At 47.3% G+C, this 19,502-nt stretch overlaps 2 protein-coding genes across 2 annotated transcripts; one reads left to right on the top strand and one right to left on the bottom strand.

Moving 5' to 3' along the window:
- Window positions 1-6,225: 6,225 nt before the first annotated feature.
- On the bottom strand, window positions 6,226-12,905 carry tmem59l (transmembrane protein 59-like). The gene is made up of 8 exons (XM_062455516.1): window positions 12,538-12,905; window positions 11,020-11,125; window positions 10,667-10,761; window positions 10,220-10,372; window positions 8,793-8,955; window positions 8,548-8,656; window positions 8,060-8,177; window positions 6,226-7,412 (listed from the first exon to the last, which is right to left on the bottom strand). Exons 1-8 carry the CDS (start codon window positions 12,700-12,702, stop codon window positions 7,254-7,256), a joined length of 1,068 nt encoding a protein of 355 aa, XP_062311500.1. The 5' UTR covers window positions 12,703-12,905; the 3' UTR covers window positions 6,226-7,253.
- Window positions 12,906-14,093: 1,188 nt separating this feature from the next.
- Window positions 14,094-17,791, top strand: LOC134016111 (vesicle-trafficking protein SEC22b-B). Its single transcript, XM_062455515.1, has 5 exons — window positions 14,094-14,325; window positions 15,007-15,116; window positions 15,235-15,395; window positions 15,998-16,144; window positions 16,381-17,791. The coding sequence occupies exons 1-5, from the start codon at window positions 14,251-14,253 to the stop codon at window positions 16,533-16,535; spliced, it is 648 nt and encodes a 215-aa protein (XP_062311499.1). The 5' UTR covers window positions 14,094-14,250; the 3' UTR covers window positions 16,536-17,791.
- Window positions 17,792-19,502: the final 1,711 nt, after the last annotated feature.

The following is a 19,502-nucleotide window of genomic DNA, read 5'->3' as shown; positions in this document are numbered from 1 at the left end:
CACCTTTGTTACTGCAGGAACACACAGACTATATAACCACCTCTGTTACTGCAGGAACACAGACTATATAACCACCTCTGTTACTGCAGGAACACACAGACTATATAACCACCTCTGTTACTGCAGGAACACAGACTATATAACCACCTCTGTTACTGCAGGAACACAAACTATATAACCACCTTTGTTACTGCAGGAACACACAGACTATATAACCACCTCTGTTACTGCAGGAACACAGACTATATAACCACCTCTGTTACTGCAGGAACACAGACTATATAACCACCTCTGTTACTGCAGGAACACACAGACTATATAACCACCTCTGTTACTGCAGGAACACAGACTATATAACCACCTCTGTTACTGCAGGAACACACAGACTATATAACAACCTCTGTTACTGCAGGAACACACAGACTATATAACCACCTCTGTTACTGCAGGAACACACAGACTTCTTCCTTCCTCTCTTCCTCTCATCATCCTCCCTGACCCAGAGACAAAGACAGTGTGATGGAGTTAATCCACTCTCACACACACTCACTCACTCAGACACACACACACTCTCTCACACACACACACTCTCTCACACACACTCACTCACTCAGACACACACACACTCTCACACACACACACACTCTCACACACACACACACTCTCTCACACACACTCACTCAGACACACACACACACACTGTGAAGAATACATACAAATGACATGTGACTGGTGCATGTGACATTAAAGCCCTGGAGATACTGACACACACACCACACACACACCACACACACTCTACACACACCACACACACTTTACACACACGCTACACACACACCACACACGCTCTACACACGCTGGACATTCTGGAAAAGGTCAAAACAATTAGTGATTTTAGTTTACAGCAGCCATCACAGCGACGGTGGTCTGAGGATTCGTTTAGTTTGAGATCAAACTAACTAACTAACGTTACACAAGGCTGGATGAGTGTTTCATCTCAGACCAGTGGCCTCTGCTCTGTAAACACCTGAGAAGTATTCTTGTATTTTGAGGTGTTGTTCACTCAGTTGATGACGTTCTTTAACTCAAATGGCTCCAGGCAATTAATGTAATCAAACCATTTCAGTGAACGAAACCTTTTAGCTGTTACCGTATGGACAACATCGCTCTAGGCTGCAGAATTAAGCGATGCCCAAACACTGTTACTATTAAAGTCTTTTAAACTAAACACAGCCTTTAAAGGGCTTACACTTCCCCTTAAAGCATTAATATTATGCAGCAAAATCATAATGTGACCGTCATATAATTTCAATTTTTTTCTGTAGTATATGATATAATGTATAGGGTAATTGACATATGTTGACTGTATAATGCAGCAGGAATCATTAGTGTGCTCGGTGTCCTATGTTGTACGGGTGATACCCGGTAGTCGATCAGCTGCATATCGCCTCGATCTCTTATGACGATAATAAACATGGGGGAAATGTTACGAATAATTTAATGGAGGAAACAAAAAAACATTTTTTTGTTATTGGATTTCAATGTCGGGACGATTTTCTGAGTAAAATTGAGACCGTATTCTATAATTCCTCCTTATCAGCTAAGACTTAGTTATTTACTTTAAAATTGACTCATTTCTTATTCCAGTGGAGGGGGGCAGGACGCTGACTTCAACAGTTGCTTCATGACCCAAAAAACTGTCAGTCTTTCCCTGGAATAAATTGTGGAATGTTCCATTTTTCAGAGCAGGGGGAGCGGCCTCGACAAACAAGACCCCCAACAGAAAGAACCTGAAACATCTCGCTTCTCCAAGCCTCCGACACCAGCTCACATTTGCTTTCCTTCATATAGCGATGTTTCGTTCTCCAGCAGCAATTTATTTGTGAAAATCGAAAGAAAAGACTTTTGGTTTCTGACACATAACCCGCCCGGAAAAGCTCGTGTTCGAGGCGGCTCATAGTAGAATCAATTCACCGGGAGGGGAGATTGAAACCGTCGACTCATGCTCGTGCGCCGGGTTTGGAGAGAGCCGTGTCGGCGGCTCGGGTTTAGCAGTCCGCGTGCCTCCCGTGCTGTGCATGTGTGTGTGCATGTCTGTACGGCGGGAAGGGATTGGAATATTAATTTGAAGGTATAGAAAGCTGTCTTTAGGAGAAGCTTTTCAATAAAATCTAACATTTCACCAAACTGTTGCGAGTTAGTGCGTTGTTTTATAATATTAATAATAATAATGATTATCGTCACAATTATTATTATTATTACGTGTGTTTTCTACAGAAGTAATATGAAACTCTTGCAGTATATTGCTAGATGTTTACTATCCAGACAGCACCTTTCCATGTCTTTAACATGAAGATGTTTGTAGAGTTGACTGTGAGGGTATGTGCCCTTGTTAATGTGTGTGTGTGCTTGCATGTGTGTGTGCACTGTGAATCCCTATGTGCGCATGCCTGTGTGTGTGTGTGTAACTGTGTGCGTGTGTTACCACACTGACCTCTGTCTGACCAGGAACATGGTGGTTTGACTGTGAGCCCCCCCCCCACACACTCACACACACACACTCGCTCTCTCATACACGCACACACTTCACGGCCTCTCACACAACACAGTCTCCATGACTGGCCTAAACTCACCACTCATCCATTCTGTCCATCATCTCATCTTCTGAACTCTCTCCCTCTTTCTCTCTCTCCATACACGCCTCTTCTCTCAGCTCTGAGTCTCTATGTTTTTCTCTGCACCTCTCTCACTTCCTCTCCCCCCTCTCTCTCTCTAGCTCTCTCTCTCTCTCATCAGTCCATAACTGTCAGACATGTCCCATGGTTCAGTCTTCTGTGGAGACGGTTGAAGAGGAGGAGGGGGAGGAAGATGACCAGGAGAGGAGAGGAAGAGGAGGGGGAGGAATATAGGAGGAGGAAGGCTGCAGGGATGTTTAGCAGGTTGGATCCAGCATCAGCAGGTCTGGCTGATAAGAGAGCAGCAGCAGTGGCTCTCTGGTGTGTGTGTGTGTGTGTGTGTGGCAGGGGCAAGGAGAGCCTCCAGTCTCCAGGAATGATTAAAGCTGTAATGTCAGAGACCACTGCTCAAATCTCGGTCCATAGCCCCCCCTGCAGGAGTCAGGCGGTGGTGCAGATGAATCTCTGACCTCATACCAGACAGCTGGGAGACTGTCCATTTTGACCAAGTCTATGTTCCACTTAGTCCAAGTCTATGTTCCACTTAGACCAAGTCTATGTTCCACTTAGACCATGTCTATGTTCCACTTAGTCCAAGTCTATGTTTCAGATCTAGTGTAGAGCTAACCCAAGTCCTGACACTCTGCATGTTACTCCCACTCCTTCTCCTATCCCTCCTCATCCTTTCCTCCTCCCTACCCCTCCTCCTCCTCCCCCTCTCCTCCTCCCTCTCCTCCTCAACCACCCTCTATTACTCCTCCTCTCTCTCTTCCTCCTCTCCCCCCCCCCTCCCCAGTGGAATCCACGCTATTCTTAGCCAGATCAGACCAGATCAGATAGCTGGTGTGGTTTCACTGTTTCTGGCGCTAGCCATCATCTGCTGTGATCATTCTGTTCTCCCTCCAGCATGCTCACACACACACTCGCACATGGGAGACCAGCTGCAGTTCACCTCATTCATCCCTCATAAGACAGATAGACAAATAAATAAATAGACAGGCAGACAGATAGCAGGTTGGTTATAGGTACAAATACAATTTGATTTGACTGATTGTTACTGGCTGGCGGGCTGGTTACAACTGACTGGCTGGCTGTTTTCCTGCAGACTGATTCATCTTCCAGCAGGCTCTGGTTAGCCATTGATGGCTCTGGTTAGTCATACAAGTCCCCTCAATGTACAGTAAGAATCATTTGATGCTGGAATCATTTTTTTCCTACCTTTTTTTTTAACCCCTGCTAACTCTGACTAGCAAGGTGCCACACGCATGAAACTTACTCTGGTTACTCATACTAGTCCCCTCAATGTACACTAAGAATCATTGAATCATTTCATGCTGGGATATACAGAACAGAAATGACATGGGGGGGTGCATTTCAGTGCAGGGCTGTAGTGTCGTGCTAAGAAATGCACCCCTGCTAAGAAATATACAGTAAGAATCATTTGATGCTGGGATTTTACAGAATGAAGTTGACACAACTCTTTCTTTATGGCTCACAGGAAGCTGCTGTGTGAGATATGGAACTCTACTGCCCCCATGTGGATCAAATCAAACTTTATTTATACAGCGCATTTCACAATGCAGACAGAGGAGAACTGCTTGTTAGACTCCACCTCCACCACCTCCACCTCCATGCTGTGTGTCAGGTGTGTGTGTGTCAAGTGTGTGTGTGGGGGTGGGAGAGTTGGGTAGGAAGTTTGTGGAAAAATGTCCAGATGTTTTAGAAGCTCCCTGCTACTGCGCTCACACACACTGTAAACACGCACACACTGTAAACACGCACACTGTAAACACGCACACACTGTAAACACACACACTGTAAACTCACACACTGTAAACACGCACACACTGTAAACTCACACACTGTAAACACACACACTGTAAACACACACACACTGTAAACTCACACACTGTAAACACACACACTGTAAACTCACACACTGTAAACACACACACACTGTAAACACACACACACTGTAAACTCACACACTGTAAACACACACACTGTAAACACACACACACTGTAAACTCACACACTGTAAACACACACACTGTAAACACACACACACTGTAAACTCACACACTGTAAACACACACACTGTAAACACACACACACTGTAAACACGCACACTGTAAACACACACACACTGTAAACACACACACACTGTAAACTCACACACTGTAAACACACACACACTGTAAACACACACACAGTAAACACACACACTGTAAACACACACACACTGTAAACACGCACACTGTAAACACACACACTGTAAACACACACACTGTAAACACACACACACTGTAAACACACACACAGTAAACACACACACACTGTAAACACACACACACTGTAAACACACACACTGTAAACACGCACACTGTAAACTTACACACTGTAAACTCACACACTGTAAACACACACACACTGTAAACTCACACACTGTAAACACACACACTGTAAACACACACACACTGTAAACTCACACACTGTAAACACACACACTGTAAACTCACACACTGTAAACACACACACACTGTAAACACACACACACTGTAAACTCACACACTGTAAACACACACACTGTAAACACACACACTGTAAACACACACACACTGTAAACTCACACACTGTAAACACACACACTGTAAACACACACACACTGTAAACTCACACACTGTAAACACACACACTGTAAACACACACACACTGTAAACACGCACACTGTAAACACACACACACTGTAAACACACACACACTGTAAACACGCACACTGTAAACACACATACTGTAAACACACACACACTGTAAACTCACACACTGTAAACACACACACTGTAAACACACACACTCTGTAAACACACACACACTGTAAACACGCACACTGTAAACACACACACTGTAAACACACACACACTGTAAACTCACACACTGTAAACACACACACACTGTAAACACACACACAGTAAACACACACACACTGTAAACACACACACTGTAAACACACACACACTGTAAACACGCACACTGTAAACACACACACTGTAAACACACACACTGTAAACACACACACACTGTAAACACACACACAGTAAACACACACACACTGTAAACACACACACTGTAAACACACACACTGTAAACACACACACACTGTAAACACACACACACTGTAAACACGCACACTGTAAACACACACACTGTAAACACACGCACACTGTACTGAAACAGAAAAGAGACATCTACTCAGTTTAACATGAAAACATTTTAATTGGTCGTGTTGTCATGTTGTCAGTATTATTATTCCACTGAAACTCAGCAGAGAAAAGAGCAAGGAGAATAATTTCTCTGATGGTGGAGAAGGGGGGGGGGGGACGGAGTGAGTGAGACGAGGAGGAAGAGGGGAGGAGGAAGTGAGGGGAGGGGAGGAGGAAGTGAGGGGAGGAGAGGAGGGGAGGAGGAAGTGAGGGGAGGAGAGGAGGGGAGGAGGAAGTGAGGGGAGGAGGAAGTGAGGGGAGGAGAGGAGGGGAGGAGAGGAGGGGAGGAGGAAGTGAGGGGAGGAGAGGAGGGGAGGAGATGGGGAGGAGAGGAGGGGAGGAGGATGGGAGAGGAGATGGGAAGGAGAGTAGGATGGGAGAGGAGAGGAGGGGAGGAGGATGGGAGAGGAGATGGGGAGGAGAGTAGGATGGGAGAGGAGAGGAGGGGAGGAGGATGGGAGAGGAGATGGGGAGGAGAGTAGGATGGGAGAGGAGAGGAGGGGAGGAGGATGGGAGAGGAGATGGGGAGGAGAGTAGGATGGGAGAGGAGAGGAGGGGAGGAGGATGGGAGAGGAGATGGGGAGGAGAGGAGGGGAGGAGGATGGGAGAGGAGATGGGGAGGAGAGGAGGATGGGAGAGGAGAGGAGGGGAGGAGGATGGGAGAGGAGGGCCCACCTCCGAGTTTACTCAGGAGCATATTACTACATATTACTACTATGGTTACATGAAGGCTGGTGCTAACGATACAGCAGCTTATCTGGAAACAGCCCAAGATGGTGGGGGGTACTTTGCAGTACGCATCATCATCACCCCCCATGTGTAAAACAGCTGGCTATTAGAAAGCGCAGGGCACAGCATGGGATGAACAGTACTGATCAGGTTATTGATCATGATAGTACTGTAGTAGAGTACTGATCAGGTTATTGATCATGATAGTACAGTAGTACAGTACTGATCAGGGCAGCAGTGATCTACTGGTGAACATGACCTGGCTTCACTCTACCACACATACTGGTCCTGAACACACAAGCTTGAATAAATAAATACACTGAATTATGACGTTATTACTACTGTTCCTAGAGAGCAGGGTGGCTCTGCTTCAACTGGGAGTCCTGATTTTATTGATTTGATATCATGTTAGCAAATACACACACACACACACATGCTCACACACACCGTAACTGCTCTGTCCTCCTCTCAGGGTTAGTGTGTGTCAGTATGTGTGTGTGTGTGTGTGTGTTGCTATTTAACTGTCTACCACAGGAGATGTAGACATGGTTACTCTGGGAAACCAGAGCAAAGCGATTCTATTGGTTCCTTAGAGAGCTGTCTTGTTGAGGTCGACCTTGACAGGCAGAGGACCCGCCTCCTCGCCCTCCTCTGATTGGTCGACGGCCACGGCGATGACGGGGGTCAGGTGGGAGGGGCTGACCTTCCGGACGTCGTCCAGGAACTCCTTATCTCCGTTAATACTCAGCTGAGACATACACACACACAGGTACACACACACACACAGGTGGATGTTTGTGTTTGTATAATATACAGTACCAGTCAAAATTAATGGGAAAATGTGTCCAAACTTTTGACTGGTACTGTATATGTGTGTGTACCTGAGTGTGTGTGTGTGATTGTGTACCTGAGTGTGTGTGTGATGGTGTACCTGAGTGTGTGATGGTGATGGTGTACCTGAGTGTGTGTGTGTGTGATTGTTACGTCCCCCTGTTTACTGTACGTAACAGTGATGGTGTACCTGAGTGTGTGTGTGATGGTGTACCTGAGTGTGTGTGTGATGGTGTACCTGAGTGTGTGTGTGATGGTGTACCTGAGTGTGTGTGTGATGAGGGTGTACCTGAGTGTGTGTGTGATGGTGTACCTGAGTGTGTGTGTGATGGTGTACCTGAGTGTGTGTGTGATGGTGTACCTGAGTGTGTGTGTGATGATGGTGTACCTGAGTGTGTGTGTGATGGTGTACCTGAGTGTGTGTGTGATGGTGTACCTGAGTGTGTGTGTGATGATGGTGTACCTGAGTGTGTGTGTGATGGTGTACCTGAGTGTGTGTGTGATGGTGTACCTGAGTGTGTGTGTGTGATGGTGTACCTGAGTGTGTGTGTGATGATGGTGTACCTGAGTCTTGACGTGCTGCTCTGGGGCGGTGACGAGGCTGGCACAGCTGAGCCAGAGCATCACCATGATGGAGAGGAACAGACACACAGCCAGGATCCACCTGGGAAGCCCTGACCTCCTGGAGCACACACACAGGAAACAGGAATACAATACAGTGTGTTTACTACGGTTATGTTTAATAGAGATCCACTCTCCCAGCCCCCCACCCTCCCAGCCTCCCAGCCCCACACCCTCCCACCCTCCCAGCCCCCCAGCCCCCCACCCTCCCAGCCTCCCAGCCCCCCACCCTCCCAGCCCCCCAGCCCCCCACCCTCCCAGCCCCCCAGCCCCACACCCTCCCACCCTCCCAGCCCCCCACCCTCCCAGCCCCCCACCCTCCCAGCCCCCCAGCCCCACACCCTCCCACCCTCCCAGCCCCCCACCCTCCCAGCCCCCCACCCTCCCAGCCCCCCAGCCCCACACCCTCCCAGCCTCCCAGCCCTGCTCACCTGGACATGCAGCCCAGCAGGTCGTGCTCAGTGGTGGGCTGGTCTGGGTGCTGAGCTGCCTTTTTCCCTCCCAGCCTGTCTGCTGCCTTCTCTCCATGACCCCGTACACCTGCACACACAATACAGTGAAGCACAACAGTGAAAGTAAGAGAAAAACACACACTCTCTTTCATACACACTTTCTCTCACACACACTCACAAACACTCTCCCTCTTGCACTCTCTCTCACACACTCTCCCTCTCACCGCGGGGCCTCTGGGTGAGGGGACCCGGGTGGGTGAGGGGACCCGGGTGGGTGAGGGGACCCGGGTGGGTGAGGGGACCAGGAGGGCCGGGAGGACGGGGCTCCTGCATGCTGGAGCGAGGAGCCTGCAGCTCTGGGAGGGAGTACTCCATCTCTGGCTGGCTCTGTAGGGGTTAACACACACACAAAATATGACAGTGAATCAAAACAGTGAACACACACAGATGCAGCAATTGGGTTCCATGCAGTCATTTAGCAGTAGACTAAGATGAAGAGTGTACCACTCTCTCCCCCTCAAACCCTGTAGCCTCCTCTCTCTTTCTCCCTCTCTCTCTCTCTCTCTCTCTCTCTCTCTCTCTCCCCCTCTCTCCCTCACCACCCTCTCTCATCCTCACACACACACCACTTTTTTACACCATCGATTTTTCGATTTCTCTCGATTCTCTCTAGAACGATTCTGTCTCGATTCAGAAAAGATCATAATCGGAATTGTTTTAATTAAATTAGTCTGCCTGCTGCAGAACGCAACAGAAAACTCTCCTCTCTGGCTCTGCTGATGCTCTGCTACACACGCATGCGCACTAAACATGTGTGTTGTTAGCTCCAAAATTACCAGTTCTATAAGTTTTTATCGTATGTAGAGTTGAAATATACAGTGCTTCGTTTGTTAGTTATAATGTAGCATCCGAAGTGTAAGGCCTGAATATATTCGTTGTATTGGACAAAAACTCATAGAACTGGTCATTCTTGGAGCTAACAACAATCTCTGTTTATTTCCTTTCTCCACACCTTTCTCTCTGTCGCTCTCTCTGCACGTCATCATCAACATGCCACACCGGCCTTAACAACAACATTATAACTAACAACCGAAGCACTGTATATTTCAACTCTACATTACCCATAAGAAAAGGGGCATTTTGTGTTTGAAGTCTGATTCTTATTCAGGGAGTCAGGTGGCTGAGCGGTGAGGGAATCGGGCTAGTAATCCGAAGGTCATGCCAACTGACGTTGTGTCCTTGAGCAAGGCACTTCACCCTACTTGCCTCGGGGGAATGTCCCTGTACTTACTGTAAATCGCTCTGGATAAGAGCGTCTGCTAAATGACTAAATGTAATGTAAATGTATTCTTATCATTGACTAAGAGCAGCTTTTTCTTTATTAATTTAAAAGAAAAATCTGTTTAATATTTTTTTACGCGGCTACTTCCATATTGTGTTGAAATGCAAGCTGCATTGTTTTTTTGCATTCTTGATAGAAAGTCATATTTGTGAAAAATATATATTTTTCGCTTATAAAAAATTTGAGAAGGTAATTCACCTGTTGATTTCGATTTAGAATTGATAATCGATAATCGGTTTAGAATCGATAATCGGTTTAGAATCGATCTCTCCCTCCCTCTCTCTCGCTCTCTACCTCTCTCCCTCTCACCTGGAAGACCAGCATGTGGCCATCGTCGGCCTGCAGGTAGAAGGTCCAGGTGGAAGAGATGAAGTTGTGGGCGGAGCTGACAATGTCGTTACACCAGCTGGAGATGGTGTCCATGATGGAGGGGGGCTGGGGGCGGTGAGCCAGGGCCTTCAGCTGGAGGAGGGAGAGTTACAGGGGGATGTGTGTGTGTGTGCTCTATGATGGAGGGGGGCTAAGCTGGGGGCGTTAAAGGATGAGGTGGATGTCTCTCAGTAAAAGAGGTCTGAGCTGTGTGTGTGTGTGTGTGTGTGTGTGTGTGGGTAGGTAGGAGGTTTGTGTGTGAAGGCTGTTGGCTTTAGAGTGTGCCGTGTCAGCATTTCCTTTAATGCTTGTGAATATGTGTGTGTGTGTGAGAGTGTAGGTGTGTTTGTGTGTGAGTGTGTGTGTGTGAGTGTGTGTGTGTCTCACCTTCCTCCTCTTGATCTCTGGTTCTGAGGGCTGGCTGGCACAGCCCACACTGCACGCCTGCTGCTCCAACAGCTTCCTGTAAGCCTCCTGACAGGCTGGGGGGGGGGGGGGAGAGAATGTACTAGTTGCATCTCATCCAACACGCCAGTGTCTCTAGTCTCGTGACTCTGAACACCAGAGTATAGTATATATATATACAGTATATATACATTCATCACCAATATCAACTCTCGGCCATCGCCTGACATCATTGACATTAATGCCTCAAATTATTGATGTGCCTACTGGGGTGTGGGCTATAGAGGGGGGGCAGTTGTAGGAGGGAGCGGGGCGGTTATGGGGGGCAGACATACCTCCCTGACACTCCTCTCTGCTGGTGTTGAAGCCAGCGTTTCCGTTGACAAACTGACAGATAGAGTAGAGACGACAGCCACGGTGGCACGCGTTCATGATGCCATCCTGCAGAGACATAAACAACTGTATCAAATACACAACGAGAAGTTAGCAACACAACCAAACTAACAAGCTCAATTAATGCAAATTCTCAGTCAACGAACGTTTTATTTGGCGTTAATGTTTTTATTATTGTTCTGACGATAAACGGGCATTAAGACTCGTCTGAAAACAACTGCGAACAGTGCCGTTACGAGCACATTTGGTGCCCTACGCTAGGTTTACCTACCCCCCCCCCCCCCCCCCCCCCCGTCGCCTATAGCAAGGACCGGCACTGGCTGCGGAAATAGGCCACATGTGCAAACCTTGCGCAAGATAGTAAATCGTCTGTCCCCCACAGACTAGAACTTGTTCCAGGTCCCACACGGCAACACCTCAAGTACGCCCAAGCGAAACAGCGCCCTCAGTAAGAGAACCGCAAGAACAAATACGAGGATCCCATAAACCGACTATGAACGCTTTACAGACTTTTTTACTGTGTTCTGCATTCCCTTTCACTGGGGCTGCTTGTTAATAGCGACGATAATTAAGCGTTATTTGCCTCGCAGTTCGCTGTCCGTGTTCATATATAGACTGGTCTATAAACCTGGCATGTACCGGGGGGCGAAGACCGAGGGACAATATAAAGTATTACACGCGCATCATCACTAAATGAAAACACATGGTTTCCGTTTAATGGTGCAACGTCTGTGATGAGGCGAACTGGGTTTTGTTTATTAGACTGCGGTTACGATCTGATTTGCTGCTCCGCATCGACACGCCGTATTATCCCCACCTGGAGTCTGCGAGGAGCAGGAGGGGGTGATGGCGGTGGAGGATGAGGAGGAGGAAGAAATTAAACCTGGTTTCTGTTAGGCTATCTGGGACGAGTGACTCGATCACAGCAGAGAATCCTCACAGTAAAGATTAATGCGTCGGTACGCTTTCATTTATGTAGCCTAATAAATATACCGCATAGCCTACTGTAAATGTGTTTTAGTATCGTTGGAAAGAGAATACACCAATATCATAATTTTAATTTCAGCAGAATAACACTTTGATATGTTTTTTTGAAGGGTTGTCTAAATACCCAGGTTTCAACATGAATATTGAACATCATTTGCACAAAAGCAAAGCGCTCATCTCGTGTGCAGGTGCGCTGTGAAATGCTCCGGAGGACGATGCGTCACGAGACCAGATCTTCGGCCTGATTGTGCAGAGATGATATCGGAGTGTCTGAGGATGCCGTTCAGTTTGACAAAGCACATCCAGACACACGCTGCCAGAGGCTGTATCACGATTAACTGTGTTTCACGATTCCATGGATCACCATTAACCAAACATATCCTATAGATAATCGATTAGCTCCTTAAGGACTGCATTGAATCCCGTCGGATCGATAACGATGTAACCAAAAAGATAGACAACCGACCACTTACTTTAGCGGGGCTTTTGTTTTTGACGGTAATCTGGCATTGCTTCTTGCAGTAATTGATGTCACCGAGCTGGTTGTCAAACATATCTGAGGAGGCGGCCACGAACCCCGCCAGGAGCAGCGAGGCGAGAGCGGAGAGACTGCACGCCCTGCTGCCGCACGGAAACATCTCAAAGCCGGATCGGTGATCACAACAGCCTCGGCGTGCACTGGCCGATCGGTAATCTGGATGTCGCCTTGCTGGATGTTGCTACAACCCCGATTCCTCTGTCGGCTTTGGTAATCTTGGGCTATGCTCTGTTCGAAGTGTCGTCACCGGTAGCATCACAACGCACGGTCCCCTCCTCCCCTCCTCGCCTCTTCCCCTCCTCGCCTCCTCCCCTCCTCCCACTCCTCCCCTCCTCCCCTCCTCCCCTCCTCGCCTCTTCCCCTCCTCGCCTCCTCCCCTACTCCCACTCCTCCCACTCCTCCCCTCCTCCCTCCGCTTCTGTCATTAAACAGCAATGCAGCTCGAGCACTCCTGAACAGGCTATATTTACAGAATACATCCATATTATTCTCGTGCCTCTGTCATCATTACTTACATCTAATGTTAAGACATTAACGTAGACATGCAAGAAAAGTAATTATGAAAAAATATATCGATAATTAAGAGTATACGATGTACACGGAGTAGCAGTGTATTCACATGCCTGTATTAGTGTTTATGATCTACAGTGCGCCTGCTCTCTCCAACCTGAGTCCTTATTTCCCTAAAAACTCCAGGCGTCACTGTTTCCGGCTGCATGTTTAGGTCATGTCATGTCCAGCCCTGATAAACACTTTCAGCGAAGGTCAGCGGGTCTCCGGTCTAGGATCCCAACAGAGTTCATCTTCCTCAAGTAGAAGAATAAAGTTTCATAAAGTTGGTGTTGCTTCCTGACATCAGATACCATGACCTCTGCTGTTCAGGAGGGTGAACAATTTGTGGGATTTTTTTTTTTTCGAAAATGTTTTCTAAAAGAAGTTTAAAAAAAAGATAAAAAAAGTTGTATCATTGATGAATACTTGATGAGGACTCTACTATATCACCTCGGGATAAGAGCGTCTGCTAAATGACTAAATGTATATTCTACTGTACTCTATTGTATGTAGATTGAATCTACTCTGTCTAAGCCTCTCTCCTCTCATTTCACTGTGTGAGAAAACAAGTTTCAGAAGGTTTGACAGTTTTTTAAGGTTTAAAAAATATTTTCGAAAAAAGTTTCAAAAGGTTTAAAAAATATTGTCGAAAAAAATTTGGGGAAAAAAATTCGAAAGGTTCTAACTATATTTTTTGAGGACTCTACTATATATGTACTCTATCGTACTCTGCTCTGCTTTACTCTACTCTGTTTTAGGCTTCTCTGTTCTCCTACTCTTCTCTCCTATCCTTTCACTGTGTGTGTGGAAAAAAAGTTTCGTCCATGAAGAATATTTGTAATGTTAGGCCAATTGGTGTAGCTTCTCTAAAGTAATTGATGTGTGTGGAAAAGAAAAATGGACAGAACCAAGTAGCAAGTATGCTAACGGACACATTTGAGCGACGCACCGCAAGAACAGGCGCTTCCGGCCAGCTCAGCGCGTCGTCAGTACTGTTGTGTTGTCAGTCGTCATTCTCCTGTCTGACAGTTACCTTCAGCTGCATTGCTGTAGCTGGCACCGGTGGCGGAGAACAACACAATATTACTGCTTAAACATGGTGCTCCTTACTATGATCGCGCGGTTGGCGGATGGGTTACCGCTGGCTGCTTCGATGCAAGAAGACGAACAGGTTAAATTCCACATACGTTTTTAATGTGTAGCTAACTAAGAGTGAAATCTAGTTTGGCTAGCTAATCTAAGCCTGTCAACCAGCCCTATGTGTGCTATCCAGCTAATGTGGAAGTGTATCGTGCAAACGATGTTGCTGGTAGCACCACTGAGACTATTAGCCATTTCCCTCCTCTCTCTAGATAACCAGCTTTGAACCCTCAGAAAGCCAACGGAGATGGCTTTTCTCCAGCTGTGTCAGAGTTCTTGAGATGAGGCGAGCCGTGCTCGGCGCTGGGTCGTTAAAGACACCGCGACACAGACGTCGAATAAGCCACTGCGGGTTTCATTTGATCTAGATCTAGATTAGAGGTTAGATACACGGAGGTTTTTTAACAGGCTGGCGGCGCATGACTGCATGCTATTGTCTAGTAGGCGTTGTTTTCAGCTGCTGTAAAGACTGTTAACATGTCTCCCTCTCTCTCTTGCCTGCTCTCCTGAAGGGAAGTGAAAAGGTTGGTTACCTGTTCGCTCTGCACAGGCTCCCAAACAAACTACTCTGGTGTATCGAACTTGGATACAGCAGAGAAAAGCTTGTAACTTTGTGTTGTTTTTGTGTTGTCTTCAAGTGTTAAAATGTTCTTGCGTGTGCGTGTAACACTGTCCTCTGTGTGTGTGTGTGTGTGTGTGTGTGTGTGTGTAGCTGGGTAGGGACCTGCATCAGTACCAGAGCCAGGCCAAGCAGCTGTTTAGGAAGCTGAATGAGCAGAGTCCCACACGCTGTACCCTGGAGGCTGGAGCCATGGCATTCCAGTGAGTCTACCACACACACACACACACGCACACACACACACACACACACACACACACGCACACACACACACACACACACAGGACAGTGTTACACACTTAATACTGATCTGTCCTGCAGCTATGTGATAGAGAAGGGTGTGTGCTACCTGGTGCTGTGTGAGGCCGGCTTCCCCAAGAAGCTGGCGTTCGCCTACCTGGAGGACCTACAGGCAGAGTTCCACGAGCAACACGGCAAGAAGGTCCCCTCTGTCTCCAGACCCTACTCCTTCATCGAGTTTGGTGAGCTGCCCAAGCTAACTGGCTACCAACTGCCCAGCTTACTGGCTATCAAATTCCTAGCTTACTAGCTATCAACTGCCTAGCTTACTAGCTATCAACTGCTTAGCTTACTAGCTATCAACTGCCTTGCTTACTAGCTATCAACTGCCTAGCTTACTAGCTATCAACTGCTTAGCTTACTAGCTATCAACTGCCTAGCTTACAAGCTATCAACTGCCTAGCTTACTAGCTATCAACTGCTTAGCTTACTAGCTATCCACTGCCTAGCTTACTAGCTATCAACTGCTTAGCTTACTAGCTATCAACTGCCTTGCTTACTAGCTATCAACTGCCTAGCTTACTAGCTATCAACTGCTTAGCTTACTAGCTATCAATTGCCTTGCTTACTAGCTATCAACTGCCTAGCTTACTAGCTATCAACTGCCTAGCTTACTAGCTATCAACTGCCTAGCTTACTAGCTATCAACTGCCTAGCTTACTAGCTATCAACCGCCTAGCCATCTACTAACCTAGCTATTTACTAAAAAAGTGAGCATAGCGAATGCCTTAGGGAGCAGCTAGCTAGCATAACCGGAGCTCCTGTAACATGTGTCCCTCCCCAGACACATACATCCAGAAGACTAAGAAGTCGTACATCGACAGCCGCGCCAGGAGGAACCTGGGCAACATCAACACAGAGCTGCAGGATGTGCAGAGGATCATGGTGGCCAACATAGAGGAGGTGCTGCAGAGAGGAGAGGCTCTGTCTGGTAACTACCTTACTAATATCCCTGTCTGGTGTCTACCTTACTAATATCCCTGTCTGGTGTCTACCTTACTAATATCCCTGTCTGGTGTCTACCTTACTAATATCCCTGTCTGGTGTCTACCCAACTACCTTACTAATATCCCTGTCTGGTGTCTACCCAACTACCTTCCTAATATCCCTGTCTGGTGTCTACCCAACTACCTTCCTAATATCCCTGTCTGGTGCCCCCCCCCACAGCTCTGGACTCTAAGGCCAGTAACCTGTCCAGTCTGTCTAAGAAGTACCGCAGCGATGCCAAGTACCTGAACACGCGCTCCACCTACGCCAAGCTGGCGGCCGGAGGAGTGTTCTTCATCATGCTCATCGTGTACGTCCGCTTCTGGTGGCTCTGAGCAGAAGAGGAGGAAGGCCCTGTCTTACACTCTGTCATCCTCCCTCCCTCCTCCCTCCTTCCTGGAGGACGTCTCTGGTACATGACAGGGTGGGTGTTGTCACGTCTTCAGCCCATCTTGTCACAGCGCATCAGCGATTACCCCCACGGTAGCACAGCCGGGTTACATTAACTACCACAGAACCACATAGCAACACCCGTAGGAACAGCTGTGTGCAGTTGCAGGGTAGTTAATGTAACCTGTGATGTCCCCCGGGGAAGGAAGGAGGAGGGAATGGATCTAGGAAAGGACAGAGGAGAGGAGAAATATTCTTAGGTGGCAGTGGATGATGAGAAGGGTTCATTTGTTTTACTCGTTTTAATATCGCGTCCCTCCGTTCTGAACACTGTAGTTGAAACACAACATTATTTTCCCTCTCTCTCTCCATCTCTGTCATGTTATATTTACACACCTGATGTTGTAACAACCGGAACACACTGGTCCTATAGCGGTTAATTTAGGGGAGTGAGTGTGTGTGCCTGCGTATGTGTGTGTGTGTAGCAATCATATGATTAAACACATTAGACTGAGCGTGTGATTGTGTGAAAATGAACAAGTGTTTCCTGTGTACAGTGATACCAGTTCCTGTATGATAACTGTTCTACGCTCACATTTATGACATCTGCAGTCTAAGATCCCATCACACATCCTTAGCCAGGACAGACATCAGACTCACTATCATGGTTTGGAGGTGTGGCCTCCAGAACTGCATCATGTGTCAGTCCCATAGCACTGGGAGGAGGCTGGTGTTAGGGGGAGGAGTCAGATGTTAGTGGGAGGGGTCAGGTGTTAGTGGGAGGGGTCAGGTGTTAGTGGGAGGGGTCAGGTGTTGGTGGGAGGGGTCAGGTGTTAGTGGGAGGGGTCAGGTGTTAGTGGGAGGGGTCAGGTGTTAGTGGGAGGGGTCAGGTGTTAGTGGGAGGGGTCTGGTGATGCAGGATTAGCCCACATATCAACACACGGTGAAACAAGCCAGACCACCAGATATCCTTCCCCAGAGGTCTGTATCCCACACACACACACCTCTCTCCAGAGTGTGTCTCCCAGGGATGTCCTGCTGTCATGTACTAGGTGCACACAGGTGGAGACCTGACGTAAAGAGCCCTGAAGATTGCAGAAGAGCGAGGGCCAGGTGTGGACCAGGCAGCGCACAGTTAATGCTTGTTTAGCTCCAGTCTGCTTCCTCTCCCTTGATGAATAAATCTGATTTGCACATTTTGCTCCAGTGTTGGTTTGTCAGAGAGCCTTGCTGGTGGAACAGTGATGACCCTCTGAGCGGGTCGGACGCAGTCCTGGACTTCAGACGAGAGACGTGGAAGGGTTGGGCCTCACTGCGGGGTCAAAGGTCATGGCTCTGTGTTCAGGGAAGCAGGGTGGATTCAGCTTGATCAGAACCATAAAGGGTACTGCTAAGCACCTCTCATGTTATTCATGGGTGTAGTTAACATTGGGAACGATAATTAGCTATTTTTCATTTAACAGACACTTTTATTCAAATGATGTATGGCCACAAAATATTTGAAGTACAGCAGGAGTAGAGTTCAAAGAGAATTTCGTGGTTCAGAATCGGAACTGTGGATTAAATTGCGTAACTTTAAACATTTTACATACGCAGGTTTTTAGTTGATAGTAGTTGTAGTTTTTAGTTGTAGTACTGTCAGACACCAGGGGGCGCTGTTTGCTTTGTTGAGGAGAGTTTCATTGCAAGACCTCCAGATCAGAGGTCTGTATTGACAGCGTAGATCATGTCTGGTTAAACATTGGCTTGTCTGTGTATACGTGTATGTTTCAGGGCAGCGATGGACCGTAAAGTACACAGAAAACATGTTCCTGCTGAACCCCAGCCAGGGTGACCAGGCGTGTGGTAGAAGGTTGAGATGTACCTAGACACCATCACTGTCTGGTGTCCTTGGGCTGTGTGTGACTCTATCCCAGCTATTCCCGACCTATTTCCACTTTGCGGCCCACTTGCATAGATCAAATATTTTTGCGGCCGTCCAACACATACGTTCACAAATTGGCATTTCGGTCAAGATGAATGAAAGGCAAAATGTAATTGAAACATTTTTAAGAATCATTTAACAGTACATATAAATGTTTTGATATTTATTCATTTTTTCATACTTAAGTTTTCATTGGTTTGGCGACCCACCTGCATCACCCTAGCAGACCACAGGGTGGCAGTCACTGCTCTGTCCTTCTCTCTTCCTCTCTCTCTCTTCCTCTCTCTCTCTCTTCCTCTCTCTCTCTCCTCTCTTCTCTCTCTCCTCTCTCTCTCCTCTCTCTCTCTCTTCCTCTCTCTCTCTCTCTCTTCCTCCCTCTCTCTCTCTCTCTCTCATCTCTCTCTCTCTCTCATCTCTCTCTCTATCTCTCTCTCTCTCTCTCTCTCTCTCTCTCTCTCTCTCTCTCTTCCTCTCTCTCTCTCTCTCTTCCTCTCTCTCTCTCTTCCTCTCTCTCTCTCTCTCTCTCTCTCTCTCCTCCCTTCTCTCTTCCTCTCTGTCTCTCTTCCTCTCTCTCTCTCCTCCCCTCTCTCTTCCTCTCTCTTCCTCTCTCTCTCTTCCTCTCTCTCTTCCTCTTCCTCTCTCTCTCTTCCTCTCTCTATCTTCTCCTCTCTCTCTCTCTCTCTCTCTCTCTCTTGCTCTCTCTCTCCTCCCTTCTCTCTTCCTCTCTCGCTCTCTTCCTCGATCTCTCTTTCTCTCGATCTCTCTTCCTCTCTCTCTTATAACTCTGACTCCTCTCACTAAGGAGAGGAGGAAGAATGTTTGAGAGAAACTAAGAAAACGCTCTGAGTTTAGGTGTCCCACATTACCCGATGTCTCAGATTACCTGAATTCACCCAACTGCAAGTAATACAATAGTTACTTATATGTATAACGTATATAAATAAATACAGTAAAAATGAAATGAAAGAAACAGATATGTACTGTATGT

This window comes from Osmerus eperlanus, unplaced genomic scaffold (genome assembly GCF_963692335.1).
Source record: "Osmerus eperlanus unplaced genomic scaffold, fOsmEpe2.1 SCAFFOLD_273, whole genome shotgun sequence".
Taxonomy (NCBI): domain Eukaryota; kingdom Metazoa; phylum Chordata; class Actinopteri; order Osmeriformes; family Osmeridae; genus Osmerus; species Osmerus eperlanus.
This window is presented reverse-complemented; position numbering and strand designations above follow the sequence as displayed.

Excerpts from the sequence above, each read along its gene's own strand:
- LOC134016111 (XM_062455515.1), top strand. The coding sequence starts at position 14,251 with ATGGTGCTCCTTACTATGATCGCGCGGTTGGCGGATGGGTTACCGCTG. Across the intron at positions 15,117-15,234 it reads GCTGGAGCCATGGCATTCCA|CTATGTGATAGAGAAGGGTG; the intron begins GTGAGTCTACCA and ends TCTGTCCTGCAG. Across the intron at positions 15,396-15,997 it reads CTACTCCTTCATCGAGTTTG|ACACATACATCCAGAAGACT; the intron begins GTGAGCTGCCCA and ends GTCCCTCCCCAG.
- tmem59l (XM_062455516.1), bottom strand. The coding sequence starts at position 12,702 with ATGTTTCCGTGCGGCAGCAGGGCGTGCAGTCTCTCCGCTCTCGCCTCG. Across the intron at positions 8,956-10,219 it reads GCCACATGCTGGTCTTCCAG|AGCCAGCCAGAGATGGAGTA; the intron begins GTGAGAGGGAGA and ends TAACCCCTACAG. Across the intron at positions 7,413-8,059 it reads AGCAGCACGTCAAGACTCAG|CTGAGTATTAACGGAGATAA; the intron begins GTACACCATCAT and ends TGTATGTCTCAG.